At 53.7% G+C, this 15,652-nt stretch overlaps 1 protein-coding gene across 1 annotated transcript; it reads right to left on the reverse strand.

Annotated features, from left to right (window-relative positions):
• Window positions 1-6,225: 6,225 nt before the first annotated feature.
• GPR101 (G protein-coupled receptor 101) lies at window positions 6,226-10,102 on the reverse strand. The gene has a single exon (XM_045471840.1). The coding sequence runs from the start codon at window positions 10,053-10,055 to the stop codon at window positions 8,559-8,561; it is 1,497 nt and encodes a 498-aa protein (XP_045327796.1). The 5' UTR covers window positions 10,056-10,102; the 3' UTR covers window positions 6,226-8,558.
• Window positions 10,103-15,652: the final 5,550 nt, after the last annotated feature.

The following is a 15,652-nucleotide window of genomic DNA, read 5'->3' on the forward strand; positions in this document are numbered from 1 at the left end:
TTGGTTGTCTTTTTCTGTTTGCTGTCCTTTGGAGGTTGAGAATGTTCAAGTTTGACTTAGCTGTGCGTAGATTAAAAATCTTGGGACTCAATTTTCTTGGATTTATTTGCTTTGACTAAACAATAGTCCGGTGTCATAACTCCCCAAATGTCAGGAATTTGTGTGGCAAATATTCTCCCAGCTTGTCGTTTTGGGGATGCAGTCATGAAAATCATACATTTCCTGTGATAAATTTTATTGATAATTATTGGCCTTATTGGGGAAAACTTTTGAAAACAACGTACACATATGCTTCAATTCATGAACATTCTCAAAGCCGTCCTTAAGCTGAGGAGTACTTGTTTGTGTGTGTGTGTGTGGGGGGGGGGAGGATCAAAGAAGTCGGGTTACCCTTGAAGGGGAGATTGAAATTCAGAAGGACAGGGTCAGAGAGTTGCATTCTGAAGGAGAGTTGGGGGGACGTGGAACTCGACTGGTTTCCTCACGGAGGGAGGTAATTCCCGAACCACTAGGATGCCTTTGTCTACATTGAAGGATCAGGGCTCTGATTGGTGGCAAATAGGCCTGGGACCTGGAGCTGGCCGGTGAGAGAGGAGGGAGTGGCTACGCAAGGTCAGAGGTGTCTCTTAACAGTGGAATTTTCAGATCCTCTCGACTTTCTTCCATTCAGTCTCAGAATCATAGGCTGAGCCCTGTGAGAAGTGCGGTTATGAGATTCATTGGAACCAATTCCATTCTCCTCTAAATACTTTGAACTAAGCAGTTGTTATAGTGAGCTTCGGGGGACTCTTCTCCCGCCGGGTTGGCTGCCTGATAGTTTTATTTAAGCTCACAAGCCCTCCTACTTGCATTAATGGTAGTAGTTTGCTCCAAAGGCAAATTTATTAAAAGAATGAGATCTTGCCATTTGTTACGCATGGATGGAGCTAGAGGGTATTATGCTAAGTGAAGTAAGTCAGACAGAGGAAGACAAATACCATAGGCTTTCACTCATACGTGGAATCTAAAAACCAAAACAAAACAAATGCACAAATAAAACAGAAACAGACTCATGGATGCGAGAACAAACTGGTGGTTGCCAGAGGGTAGGGGTGTGGGGGGATGGGCAAAGTAGGCAAAGGGGATGAAGAGGTACGCACTTCCAGTTATAAAATAAGTCACGGAGCTGAAAAGTGCAGCAAAGAGCATGCCATCAATAATATCGTAATAATGTTGTGTGGTGACCGACGGTGACTGTACCCACCGTGGTGAGCGGTGAGTAACGTATAGAGTCGTTGAGTCACTACGTCGTACACCTGAAACTAATTTAACATTCTAAGTCAACTATGCTTCGATAATAAGGGCTAAAAAGACAAAGAAAGGCAAATTTATTTTTGCAGCAGGAAAAAGTCGCCGCCTAGACATGGCATTCACAGGTTAAGGTGAAGGTAGCCACATGCCGTTCTCATGGCAGCCATCTGTGAACATCTTGAAATACAATGTGTCAGTCAGTATTTAGCTTGATTTTGGAGTGAAAACTGGAGAAGGGCTCTTCACTTTGATTGAAACGGAGATGAATAGTTCCCTGAGCCTCTGCGTGTGGGCCCTGAATGCCACTCGGGAAGCACGAGGCACGCGATTCCTTGAGCTACTGCTGATGAAATGACAGAAGAGCTACGAGTAGGTCAAGCACGTCAGCTCCAGACAAACTCGCGGGCTCTTAAGTTTTAGACATATTTGACTCTTTCATCCGTGTCCCGTGTGTACATATTTCATGGTTGGCGTTCGAGGTGTCACCGTTTTCTCACCCTGGGGTTCCAGGGAATATGCACTTGCCCTCTTGTCCCCCAGACCTTGGTGAGCCGCGGTGGCTGTGACGGGATTGGGCCCAGGGAGGTGTCCTAGTCCTGACTAGCGGGGCACCGGGGGGGTCAGGAGCCCAGTGGGGGGGTGGCCTGGGTGCTGGGCAGTACTGTTTCCTGAAAATGAAGGCTATTCCCTGCCCCGCCCCGCCCCCACCCCCCAACCTCATTGCCTTGGGAATAAAGACGGGCACTGGTAGCCCCACAGGCCACCCGCTCTTTCTCACTCTGCCCACCCCACCCTCACTTTGACATCCTTTTCACTCATAGAGGGCTAGGCACCCGCCCCTCTTCCGCCAAGCCCATCAGGACGGCTCCCCCGTCCCATTGCGTACTTCTTATATCGGGATAGCACAATGGGAAATCTCAGAGCCCCCGTCTTTCATTCCGTGTAATGCAGTTAGTTCATCCCGCGTCTTCCCTTGCAGCGAAAGAGGAGGCACGAACAGCTGGTTGTGTGTCTCCCTCGCTGTCTTCCCACATAATGACCAGATATGCACAGTAAAATTAGACTTTATTTAGCATATTTAAGAAGAATACCAAGGACAGATTAACAGCACCTATTTAAGAAACACAAACATTACTCAATAATAATTAGTTAAGCCACAAACATCAAACTCTCTGCCTTCCCCAAGCAGGAGTCCGTTATTCCTGTCCAGCAAAAAAAAAAAAAAAAAAAAAAAAAAAAAATGCATTGTAACCATTTTAGAAACGATCCAAATTAAGCCAACCAATATATGAAACCTTGTCCTTGGGCAGAGTCTCTGAGACACTGGCGCGTGTAACAGTATTGATTTATGAATTTGGGGTGTGACGGGGTTTCTCTTCTTGCCGGGTGAGGAGGACAAAGCCCCACCCCTTTTGTGCACCTGAAGGTAAGTTGTGCCAATGGGAACCCGGCCCCAGGATTGCAGTTTGGCAATCCTTTGAAAAGGCACTTCTAAATGACAAATTTTGGGGGGGGGGGAAAGGAAAAGGAACGTTTTAAATTCAAGATTTAAAACACTAAGGAGAACTGTTTGTTGACTGAATGAAGATTTCTATTGTTTTCAGTCTCAAAGTAGCACATACAATTTGGTATTAAAGGCAGTTTGAGAAATTATTCAGTGAGGGTGTCCATATATACACAGTTTTCTAGTTGTAATATTTTTGTTCTTAAAATATAATAAACTCATGGTTCTCTCTTCGTCTGATGCAAACGCTGTCGCTACACGATTGTGATCTTCTCAAACACCTTAGCTGTGACCCCTGGAGGAGTCCCACTAATTTATTTACCCACCCGTGCTCTGTCTTCTCTCTCAGGTGATCGACCAAAGGAAAAAACCCGAGCAGCCTTTTTCTGGTTTGGGCGCTGCTCTAGGGGGCAGGGAGGGGTGCGATATAGACCTGCTAAATGCAAATCCTGTCGGCTCACAGTATTTTTTTTTTTTTTTTTTAAATCCTGCTAACAGGACTCCAACAGCCTATCCGGGGGTCTTTGCTCTTTGAGGGGGAAAGGATTGTCTTCTCGGATTCTGCATTCTATACGTTCAACTCGTGGACGCCAGGCATACCGGTGCCAAGAGCGTCGTGGAGAACTGCCAGCGGGGACTTCAGCCGAGATGATTAATTCGCATTAGTGACCAATTGTACGAGAATGAGTTCTCACCTGTCAGAGACTCTACCAGGGGCTTGAGGAATTAAAGGCACCGTTACCTGCTACCCCACCTTGGAGCCATGTTATACAGCCTGTAGTATACACTTTAAAAATGAAATTTTACAAACGAATGTACTACGTTCTACTTCAGAAACGGACCAAGGTGTGGGTCACACAGAGAATTCCGCATGCACTTGATTAACGTTACATGTACATCTACCCATTTTTGAGGATGACACTATCTACGAACACACAAGATCTAATATCTAGCACCTTATCTCCAAGAACACTGGTACCATATATACAGTTACAGCTTACAATTCGGAGAACTACTACAGGGAGAAATACACCACCGAAACGGACAAAAATATCAAATTTTTAACATCAGAGTTGTAACACGGATGAAGCGGGGGTGGGGGGTGGGGTGGTGGAATCCACTCAACTTTAAAGCACCGAACCGAAACCAGTCTCGTTTTTGGAATAAGGGAGATCCGGTAATGAACCCTCAGACACGGCGAGCCTCTGGCCAGCGTGGAAATGATGCGGTCTCCTCTTGGTGTGTGTGTGCTTTGAGATCGAAGAGCTTTGGGAGGTGACGGTGGGAACGTCTGACTCCCGTTGGCAACCTTTGTTTACCTCGGGGGTGCCTACTCTACTTACCAAAGAGCGGTGAACTTGCCGGTGACGCGGCAATCAGTGGTCAAGTTCTGCAGATTGTGGCTTTCCTACTTCTGCCTCCGGCCAGTCTTGTTGCTTTTAGCAGAAGACTGCTGCCAGCAGGCAGGACACTGGCCGTAGAGGAAGAGAGCGTTTGGAAGTAACTGGAAAGAATTTATGACAAGGGCTTCCGTTCTTTCTACGTTTTCGGCGGCGGCCTGTCTCCTTATGCCTAAGCTGGGAGGGGCTTCGAGGGGGGTCAAGAGCACCTGTCCGGCCCGCAGAAAACGAGAGGGACAGAGATAAGGAGGGACAGGGTTAAAAGCCATGACTGACCAGCTTTTCTCTCCTTATCTTGGTAACTGGCTGGCAGCCAACTGTTCCTTTAATCTTTCGTCTGCTCTAGGAGGAAAAGACGTTTTGCTTTGGAGAAGCCTCTCCTGACCGCATGGGTTTTGTCTTAAAGAGCAATACAGCAAAAAAAACATGACGAGGGGAAAACACTTCTTTTGATTTTTTTTGTCCTCAAAATGTGGGGGAAGGCTTCCTCCCAACCACCTCGGAGGCTTCGATTTGGGGGCTCTCCAACTACCAGGTGATACAGGATTCTTCTCTTCCAAATGGTGTATCTCAGACATTTTTAAGAGCATCTTGGCAAAGTCTAAGAGAGAACGCCTAGTTTAATCTCGTACGTTATTCTTTAAGGTGGTACGAAAACAAAACCTTCTGAAGTAACTTCAGCTCGATTGGCTAATTACGTATCAAGTAAGGCAACGTCAGGCACCTTGTAATTTTATCGGTAAGGGATTTTTTAGTGTTCTGTGGGTTTTTTTTTTTTTTTTTCTGAAATAAGTGGACGGTGGTCCACAGGATTGAATGCGCCCCCGAAGATGGGTGGTAGTGGGTGCTTTTTTGGGTAAGAAACAAGGTGCCTACCTCCTGAATGATAAAATGGCCCTTTTCCTTACATCGGATTTGAAGTTGATATCCCGTCATCACTAAATCATACTGGACGGAAACATGCCGTTAACTGCTGGCCACTCCTATCCTTCACTTCTCTCCTTCCCTGCTTCCTCGGGCCCCCGGGGTCCCTTGGAGAATGTGCCAGCTCTGGGTGCCGGAGGAGGAGGGGACGCATGGGAGGGGGTGAGCCCACGGAGCGTCCTCAGGGGCCAGCGCGTCCTCAGGGGCCAGCAAGGCAAGGGGGAGGGGGAGTGAGGCAGGTGGAGGCAGGGGTGTGATGGGCAAGAGGGAGGCAGGGAGCTGGCAGTGCAGAGGACTTCCCAGCAGCTGCCGTCGGCGGTGCCTTCGAGAAGATGGACCCTTGCATCATAGAAGCCCTGGGCTTGTTCCTTATTACCGCCTTCCCAAACTTGTTGAAATGGGTACGTTAGCGAGAGCACCTGCGGCTCCTTGGCAAAACTAGATGCTTTATTATTTTTAAATAAGGAAATCATTAAGTTGGAAATCACATCATTTCAAAGTCTGGTTCGTCTGGCCCCTGTACTTTAATGGGATTTTTACTGCACATATGAAGTGGCCTTGGCAAAAGAATACATCCTTTAAAAACATTTAGGGAGAGCTATTGCACATGAGGATGTGTGAGGCTAATGATGGGTTTTTTGTGTGTGCTTCCAGAGTTTTAAATGACAAAAGAGTATGTGCAGTAAAACCTCATTAAGTTGATAGTGTTTTATTCGAAATGGCACAAAATTTGAAGCAGTTGCTATCTCGAGCTAACTAGAGGCCCCATTGTTCATTAAGCAGAAAATGTCAGCCAAGCAGAGTGCTCTCGATTCGAAGGTCCTCTTTTCCAGTCTAGTTTCAAAAGGTTTTCACCTTTGAAAAATCCAATTTGCCGTAAGAACAGACAGTGACTAAAACAGGGAAGAGAGGAACTCTGAGAAGGAAGTTGGCGAGTCCTGGCGCCCTGGAGAATGTTGTGTGTGCTGTTAAATGAACTTACCACGCTCGTTCAGGTTGTGGTTCCATTCTGATTATGATTTTGGCAAACAATTTTCTCTGATACACTTGGAAGGGGGTGAGCTTTAAAAATAAAACGAGAAGTTCAGTTTCAACATAATATTTGGGGACACTTACGTTTGAAAGCCTGTCTCCTACCCAGGTAAGCATTTCTACCCAAAGGACAGGCCGGAGCTGTTTGGAACTCTTGACCGTGACAGACCTCCGAGGCGATACCCCTCCCCCCATAACAGGGTCGCCCACACAGGCTATTTCCGCACTCAGATATCCTTTGAGGACGGGGCAGTGTGAGAATGTGGCAATGAACGGGTGTCATAAATTGACGACTCTTAATTCGCTTCATACATTTTGGTAGAAAAATGAACGACAGCGCGAGGGTAAACAGCAGCCCGCGTGTCTTGTCTCAATTGCCACACACTCCAGGTTAATGGGGTTGGAATTAGTTAAGTTTATCGTGGTCATACTGAGTTGACAGGCCAGCTTAATACTGTTTGCATCAATCCCGGCTCCTTTCCTAAATCCTGAACATGGCAAGCCCAAATCTCCAGGCAGACTTATTCACAGCTCAAATAACGCTGCTGTTTACCTCTCCCCCTTGAGAAGCTCAGGTTGGGATCTGTGAGGAGGAAGAGATAAAGAAAATTATCAGTGAGCCGGGCATTTACATGGCTGAAGTTTGAGTTCTAATACAGACACGGTAACCACACGAGAATGAGGCTAAACTCTGAATGTGGCCGTCTTTATATACAACCGTCCGATGAACATTTTTCAACCAAATCCTCCCACCTGTGCCTCCACCCATATTAACATTGGATTTCTGCATGAACAGTTGACTGGCCACCAGTCGGCTTTAATTTGACCTTCAGGACGATCAAAAACACTCTCTTGACCGTTTTGGGGGCCCATGTTATTTGGTCATGTCGACGTGGTCTGGGCCCCCAGGAACACACAGGGATCTCCTGACCCGGAGTGATTTCAGGGTCGGAGATGGAGATGTGAAAAGCCCTCCCTCTGCACTGACCCTGGGGATAATTTAGATATTGTAACGGTCTTCCCAAAGCAATTACATTTCAATAGCAATAATCGAGACACGTCTGACCCGAATGCTTTGAAACTAGGGTTGCTTGAAATAGGTCGGATGCTTGCTAGGTATTGAGAAACCATCCTCTCTGCTATTTCTGACTCTCTTGTGTTTCTCTTCCACATCTGCGGGGAGCTTAAGGGCTTTAAGGGAGAGCCACAGGTGGAAAAAACCCATGGGTGTGCCTGGAGGAAGAAAAATGTTTATTCTGCCTCGCTTGCTCCCCACGTGGAGGTCACGTTTCTTGTCTATGATCCCCTTGACACAAAAGAGATTTCTAATGGGCACGTCACTCTCGATCGGGAGTGTGAGTCTGAGAAACTTTTGGCCACTCCTAGTTACATTTCTTTTTTTTTTTTTTTTTTTCTGGAAAAATCTGTTTGACCGAAAAGGCCTCTGGGACTGGCAGAGGAGATGTGGCAGATTCTGATGGGCACCCCAATTCGACCACAAGAGGAACATTACAAAGTAGTGGCGTGATTCCTGTCCCACTGTGGCTCAAATAGGAGACAGAACAAACACCGTTTTAGTGTCAACTGACAATTTTCCATGCGTAGGGAATGACCTTGGTCCCAGCCCATGCACAAACCCAGGGTTTTACAGAAAAAGAAAAAAGCCAACTGTTTAGCCTCATGGACGTGTGTTATTTCTCTAACTGTTCCCCAGGACCGGCTTCCCGTTTCAAACATGCCCTAATATTCTCTTCCACTTCTCTGGGTCCCTTGAGAGGATCTGGGAACCTTCTTCGTATCTTCCACACACGACGCCCTTTGTCCTAGGTTCCAAAACAGTCTTTGCACCGGACTGTGGGTCTCTTCAGTTTACAACACTGATCAGTCAGTCAGGTTCTGCTTCTTGGGCTCCAGGAACGATTTGGTCCACTGCTTTTCTTTCGGTCGAACCTAGGCTGTAGCTCTCACCCATAATCTCTTGACCCGAGGGCCTAAAAGTCCCCAGGTTCACAGGCGTCATCTTCCTCTTCCTTTTCCCTCAGAGCAAAAGCTGGGACGTTGTAGCTCTGGGCAGACAGATCCAGGACCAAAGTGGATAGCCCTTGCTGCCTTAAGAAATTTAGAGCCTAATAATTTGGGGCGGGGGGCGGGGAGGGGGCGAGAAATTTCAGTCAGAATCCTCAAGTCCGTGCTTTGAGGGGCACACTTTGAAGGGAAAGCTCCAGTTCCTACCTCCTCCATGTATTTAGCTGTCTGTCTGTCTATCTCGTGGTGAGAAGGACGTGTGCAACACCTTGGCCTGAAATGGTACAGGTTGGCGTGAGTGGGGCTGTGGGGGGTCCGTGTGAAACAAAGCCGCTCCCGTTTTCCGCACTGTGGACAGTTCAAGCTTCGCCTTCCGGCTAGCTTCAAGGCAAAGTGGCGGAGTCGTGCGAAGGGACGGTCTTGCCTTCGGTCCCTCCCTCTGTGCCGGCTTCTGTTCCCGGCAGGTCCGGGTGGCTGTCTTCTTTCGGGGGCTTTTCCTTGCAGAAGAACTTCTTCAGCATATCCTGGATTTCCTTCTTGATGGTCTTGTGCATGTAGCCGTAGATGTAGGGGTGCATGCAGCACTGCAGGAAGAAAAGCCAGATTATTATGGTGACCACCCACTGGGGCACCTTGGTTTGGACGTCCACCCACACGGCCAGAACCGCCAGAAAGCAGTAGGGCCCCAGGGAGAGCACGTAGGAGAAGACGATGAGGAAGATCACTTTCGCAGCCTTGCACTGGTAGCACCTGGGCACAGGGGGGTCGCCGGTGCTGTTTCGACGACTGGGCGGGAGGCTCTCCGGGATGTTCACTGCCTCGACATCCTCCTCGCTGAAGTTGAGGTCATCCTCACCGAACTCCGCGTCATCTTCACCCAGGTCGATGTTGCACTGGCTGACCTCCACGCGGCCCTTGTCCGCCGCCTTCACGCCGCCGGCGGGTTGGGGGCCACCGTCCCGGCCCTCTGAGCCGCCTTCGCTGGCCACCGAGCCGCCGTCCCGGACCTCCTCGCTGCCCGCGGCCGCCACCCTACCCGCACTGGCCTCCGCGCTCTCTTCCTCGGCCTGCACGCCGCCCGCCTCGGCCTTGGCCTCACCTCCGTCCTGGCGCCGGGACGCAGCCCTCCTCTCTCCCTCTTCGTCCTCGTTCTCCACGCGATCCTGGGCCCGAACCTCCAAGCTGTGGCTCCTGACGTTGTACAGCAGGGCATGCTGCCGCCGGGCGGCACCGAACACCACGGAGTAGCAGGCAATCATGACGACCAGCGGCAGGATGATGAAGGACACCACGCTGAGGATGGTGTAGCTGGGGCTGGCCCCCCAGATCATGGAGCAGAGGGCGTTGCGCTGGTCAAAGGCAGCCTGGCCCCAGCCGTAGAGAGGGGGGGTGCTCTGCAGGATGGCCACGATCCAGGTGCCATAGAGGAGCATGTAGCCCCGGCGGGGGGTCATCTTAGCGGGGTAGGAGAGAGGGTGGATGATGGACAGGTAGCGGTCCACGGACACCACCACGATGGTGTTGACACTGGCGAAGGCGAACAGGTGAGTGAGGCTCACCAGCGCGGTGCAGAAGTGGCTGTTGAGGGGCCAGAAGAGAGGCACGGAGGTGGCCACCACCCAGGGGGCCACGAGCGAAATCTGCAGCAGGTCAGTGACCAGGAGGTTGAAGATGAAGCGGTTGGCGACCTGCAGCAGCTGCGGCTTGCGCTGCAACACGAGCGCCAGCACGATGTTGCCGACGAAAGAGGCGGCGAGGAACACGAGCAGCACGCTCGAGCGGATGATGCCGTGGGCCAGGCTGATGGGCATTTTGGACAGGGGCACGCACGTGTGGCTGCTGTTGCTTTCGCGCGTGCTGTTGGTGCAGGTGGACGTCATGGCGACAGAGGGCGGGCGGCGGAGGCGCGCCGGGGACCGCACTCAGTGCCTGTGCCGGGGACCAAAGAAAACACGCGGGCCGGGTTAGTCACCCCGCCGAGCGGGGCCGCTTCGGGGACCCCCGCGCCGCGCCAGTCCGCGCGTGACCGCGGCTCCTCTGAACCTCCTCTGCCCCTCCGGGCCCCTCCGCCCCTCCCTCTCGGGGTCTCGGCGCCACCCCCCACCCCCACCCCCACCCCCACCGGCCCCTCGGCGGGCGCGCGCGCGCTGCGTCTCTCTCCCACCGTCTCTGCATCTCTCCAGCGATCTCTCCCGCCGGCGCATGCGCGCGCGCTGTCTCTGCCTGTTTACGTGTCGCTGTCTCTCTCACCCCAGTGTCCCGCACTAGCGCACTCGTCACGTGTCTCTCGGGGGGTGTGTGTGTGCCGCGTCTCACCGGTTTTCTCCGACTCTCTCGCCCGCCCGTGTCCCGCACGCTGTCTCTCCTTCCCGGTCTCTCGCTAGCACGTGCGCGCTGTCGGTCTCCGTCAGTCTGTCGTGCTCTCTCTTGCCTTTCTGTCTCTCCGTCACTCCCGTCTCTCCCTCCAAGTCTCGGTCAATGTCTCTGACTCAGTCTCCCTCCCCATCGCCGCCCCCCCCCCACCCCATCCTCTTTCGGCAGCGCACTCTCTCTGTAGCTGTGTGTGCACGTCTCTCTGTCTCTCTCTGCCTTTCTCCCGGCCTTGTCCCCGTCTCTCCCTCCGTCTCTTTCTGCTGCGCTCCCGTCTCTCCCTGTGTCCCTGTCACTGTCTATGTCTCTCGCTAGTGCGTGCGCTCCTCCGTCTTTTCCCAGTGCGGTCTCGTCTCTCCCCGTCTCTCTCAGCCTATCTCCTCGACGATCTCTGTGAGTCCCCGGTGCACCTGTTCACTGTCCCTCGCTGCGTGCGTGTCCCTGTCGGTCTCCGCGTCTCCCCAAGCCTCCCGCTTCCGCGTCTCCGTCCATCTCTTCTCTATCTCTGTCTCCCCCGTGTCTCCCCGCGGTTTCTGTCTCTCCGCGCGCGAAGTTCCGTCTCTGTCGCCGTCCGCCTGGTCTCTCGCCGTTGGCTCTAACGATCTACGGCTGTCTCTCCTAGTTGTCCCTGTCTCTCGTTGCTCAGGCTGTCTCGCCAGCGCGTGCGCTTGGAGAATCGGGATCTCTGTCTCTCCCTCTGTCCCCGGGACTCTCGCGGAACACTTTCTTCGTATGTTTCAGCGCGTGTGCGTCTCTGTGGCTCTCCATTTGTCTCCGACGAGCCCTCACCTCGGTTTTTCTCTGTCCCCGATCTCTATCTCTCGCTTGACTATTTTGCCATGGAAACCAGCTGCCGCCCTGGCTACCGCGGGCTCAGGCGGATAAATCTCCTAGTTTCTCAGCGGCACCGCCGCGGCTGGATGCGGGGAGGATGCCTCCCGCGACCCCCTCCCTGCTCGGCCCCCTCCCCGAATCCTCCGGTCCTCCCGCGGTCTCTCGCGGCGGCGGCGGCGGCGGCGGCGGGGGGCGGGGGGCAGGTGAGGAGGGGGAGCTCGAGGAAAGCAGGAGAGGAAGCAGGGGTGCCGGGCTGACGGGAGAGTCTGAGAGAGGCAGAGCGGGAGACGCTGGGAGGCAGAGAGAGAGAGAGAATGACAGGGAAAAAAAAAAAACAAAAACAAAAACAAAAAACGAGACCCGCAGAGACAGAAAGAGGATGGGAGACAGAGACAGGATGAGAGCCCACCCAGGGACGCAGAGAAAATGACCGCGAGGAAGAGGAATGGAGACGACGAAATGAGAGAGGCAGCAAGCGAAGGAGAGGCGCGGAGAGACAGAGACAGGAAAATCGAGGAAGGGCAGGCTAAGAAAGGGAGGGTGGGGAGCAAGAGGGGAGCGGGAGGCCGCGTGCGAGAAGTGCGAGGCCAAAGGCGAGGGCCGCGGGGCGCACGGGGGGCGCGTGGCGGGGCTGCCGTCGGGGCCGCGGCGGACCGGGCGTCCGGGGCGCTGGAGCGCGGGGCCGGGGAGGGCGGGTGCGGGCCGCGGCGCCGGGGAGCCGAGCCGGGCCGGGCCGCTTACCTGTTGCTGGCGGAGGCGTCGCGCCGCGGGAGCTGCGTGCCGCTCCCTCGGGGACTCGCCGCGCGCTCGTCCGGGCTGCCTCCCGAGGCGCCGGCGGCGGGGAGCCCGCGGCGGGGCGGCGGGGCGCGACGGGAGCGGGGGCGCCCGAGCCCGCACGTCGTCCGGCCGGCGCGCAGCGCTGCGAAGCTCTGAGCGGCGGCGGGGGCGCGCGGCGTCTTAAGGCGGCGCGGGGCCCTCACCTTGCGGCGCCCCCCTCCCCTCGGCCCCCGCCCGCGCCGGTGACGCACGAGGCCGCGGGCGCCCGGAGGAGCGGGGGCCCGCGGCGGGAGGAGGGGGGAGGGGGGAGGGGGGAGGGAGAGGGGCGCGCGCGCGCGCGCGCGCGCGGCCGCGGACCCCGCTCGGCTACTTCTCGCCCCGCGTCCCCACCCGGGCGGCCCCGAACTCGCCGAGGTCTCACAGACTGGGGCTTGTCGCCGGGACGGATTTTCGGGCAGACCTGTGCCTCCCTTGCCCCCGGATTGCGGGCCGGGCCCCGGCCACAGACCTGCACAGTTCTTCCAAAGAGGCGCAGAAACCCGGTCCCGGGGCTTCGGGCCTCGACCTTTGAAGACCCCCCACCCCCACCCCGCTCCGCTCCCTTCCCCTCCCCCTCCCAAAGTAAGAATTGCCCCCGGGCCCGAGAGAGGAAGGGTGACTTTGATGTCACCAATTTTCCACGGTTTTCTCTGGCTCCCGGCAAGAGCTGAGCGGTAGTTCCTTTCGTGTGGGTTTGGGGAGCTTTTCGTGTGAGAGAAGCCGCTTAATGATCCACGGTATTGTTTGATGGAAGTCTGTCTGTAAGTCAGCCCCCCCCCGCCCCCACCCTCCATGCCAGGTAGCGTGGCACTGTGGTAAGCTGTTCACGCAGAGAATGCCGCCGAATCCGCACCTCAGCCTTGTGAGAGTGGTACTGCTATTACCTTCGTTTTATAGAGACAGGAGCCGAAGCCAAGAGAGATTCCCCTACTTGCCCAAGTTCAAGTCAATGTGGCACCTGCTTTATTAACCAAGACTTTCCGGTCTCCCCCAAACACATACGGGGTGTTTGCTCTGTGCCACGCCTGGGCAGATACCAGGGCATAAGGCATTCCCCCCCCCCCCCCAACCTACCAAAAGAAGAAAAAAAAAGGGAGGGTCAGGCCTGGGAAGGTAGCCGTGTACAGGGGTCATTTGCATCTGGTTCCCGAGGGATGAGGAGACAGTTTTTCTAAGCAGGACCGAAAGGAAAGCATGTTCTGCAAGAAGGAGACGCGCTGGCAGAGATAAGGCTGCAGGAGAGAGCTGGGGGCCAGGAGAGGCAGCAGCGCGGTGAGCTTCAGGAGGTAAGCTGGAAAAATGGGGCAGGGGCCGATCCTGAACGGCCTCGAGTGCCAGCCAGTCTGGGGACTGGCGACTGTATCCTGAGATCCCTGGAGGGCTGCTGAGGGTTTGCTTTATGCTGAGCCATCTCGAACGTACAGGGGTGTCATGGGAATAAGAAAATCACCTCCTCCCATGTTCCCACCATCTAGCCTTAACAGTGATAAACATTTTGCCATTATCGTTCATTGACCGTTTCTGTGCAGGGTGATGTGATGAGATTGCTGTTTTTCCAGGGTCCTGTAGAAGTGGGACTGGGGTGGGGGTGGGGGAGACACTGAAGGGAGAAAGAGCAGAAAGGAGGCTGTGGCAGGGGACCAGCCGGGTCTTGAGAGGTCACCCGGAGGGGGCCGAACGGAGACCCACAGAGAGGCAAGATTGACAGCGGTGAGGGAGAAGGGCAAGGAGGTGTTGGAGAGGGCCGACAATGAGCACAGGGTTCTGAGTCGGTGGATGGGCTAGAGAGAGATGCCCCCCCCCCCGCCAACTCCTGCACCCCATGCCTTCTGGACAGGGAGACAAGGCAGGTGTCTAATCAGGCTCCAGGACGCTCTTTGGATTTTAAGTCCTACATTTGCTGTAGATCATTTGTCTTTTTTCTGCTAGGCCTGATTTTATCTTCCCAAGGTTGAATGGTATAAACCTGGTCGTTTTTCCTGGAGACAGCTCCCATGATAATCGCTCACAGTTATTAATTCCTAGCCTCACGCCGGCCGTGGTACAGAATCCTGTGAGAAGTGGCCAGAGCACAGGCCAGTTCGGTCCATCCTACCCTCTCCTGCTCCTCCCTGTGGTCCCGAGAGTTCTCTGGACTGCTGGAATCCGCTGGGGGACAGGGCGCAAACCTCTAGGTACATATTAAAGGTGGGTGCCTCAGGGTGGCAGGCTCATGGAGGCTGCAGCTGCCTCCCTGGGGACTAAGCGGGCAGAGGGGGGTGTGGAGGAGCCCGAGCGGGATGAGGCCTCTGGAACAGGCCAGTCGGCCTGCAGGAGACGGCAAGAAAGCCGGGGAAGCGCCGGGAAAGAAATGAAAGGCGCTCTTCTGGACAGGGACATATTTGAGGGTTGTAAATCCTCAGGTGTCTGGTTCCTCTTATTCCCTCCAGGCATGAACAGAGTTGGTGTCCTTGAATTTCAAAGGCATTCAAGTATCAGCATCCCAACTAGAGGTATGTGGGGGGCCTTGGAGAGTGTGGATTTGGCTTCAGGCCCCGCAGGCTCTGATTCTGATGGCCTTGGAAGAGCCCTTCATCGGACAAGCCTCCTTAGATTCTGGAGAGGTTCTTTGGGACGAGACAGGGAGAGTTTGGGGTGATGGCACAAGAAGCCACCTAGTCCTTTTCTCTACCTTCATAATTCAGTAGCAGCAGGAATCAGCTCGGGATAGTGGTATTAAGGAGGTGGGGCTGGAGAGCAGGAAGTTTCTAGAAGGGGGTCTAGGGCCTGATGACAGTCAGACACAGCAACATTGCCCAGCAGCATGCCAGCCTCGCCTTGTTCACCTCATCAGACTGCCCCGATGGATGTAACCAACTGCTGGACGAGGGAAATCGCAGGCCCACAGCCCAGCCAGGTGTTGGTTCTAGAAACAATGGAGGTACAAGGGTCCTTGAGTGCCTACCATGTGTCGGGCCCTATGCTTGCTTTATCCTATTGAATCCTTGAGGAAACTCTGCAAGTTACAGATCAATACAGTATTTTTAGAATCCAAGGTATCATTTATCATTAAGAAAGAAAAGCTGCAAATTTAGCTGTCACATCACTCATAGCAATATACCTCTTGATTTCAAAGATGCTAAAGTAAAAAAAAAAAAAAAAAATTAAAAATGTGCTTCAGAATCTGTGTGTGATAGTACCATCCCTGTCCTTACAGAGAAGTTAAATAACATACCCAAGCCACACAGCAAGTAAGTGTTGGAGCTGAGAGGTAAAACCTGTTCTGACTCCGACGCGAGGACATTTCCTAGACGGCTTCCTGGAAGGCTCAAGAAGCAAAACGGAAAGGCTCCCAGAGACCCAGCTCAGGAGAAAGTTTGGAATCCAGGTGAGTTGCCAGAATTGTGGGAAGACAAACGCAGTCGCGCTGAAAATGGCTTCTCTTAGTAGGATACATGGCTCCCATAGGTGGTGAAAT

The sequence above is a fragment of the Leopardus geoffroyi genome, chromosome X (assembly GCF_018350155.1).
Source record: "Leopardus geoffroyi isolate Oge1 chromosome X, O.geoffroyi_Oge1_pat1.0, whole genome shotgun sequence".
Lineage (NCBI taxonomy): Eukaryota > Metazoa > Chordata > Mammalia > Carnivora > Felidae > Leopardus > Leopardus geoffroyi.

What these genes read in the sequence shown, in the direction of transcription:
- GPR101 (XM_045471840.1), bottom strand. Translation starts at nt 10,055, where the DNA reads ATGACGTCCACCTGCACCAACAGCACGCGCGAAAGCAACAGCAGCCAC.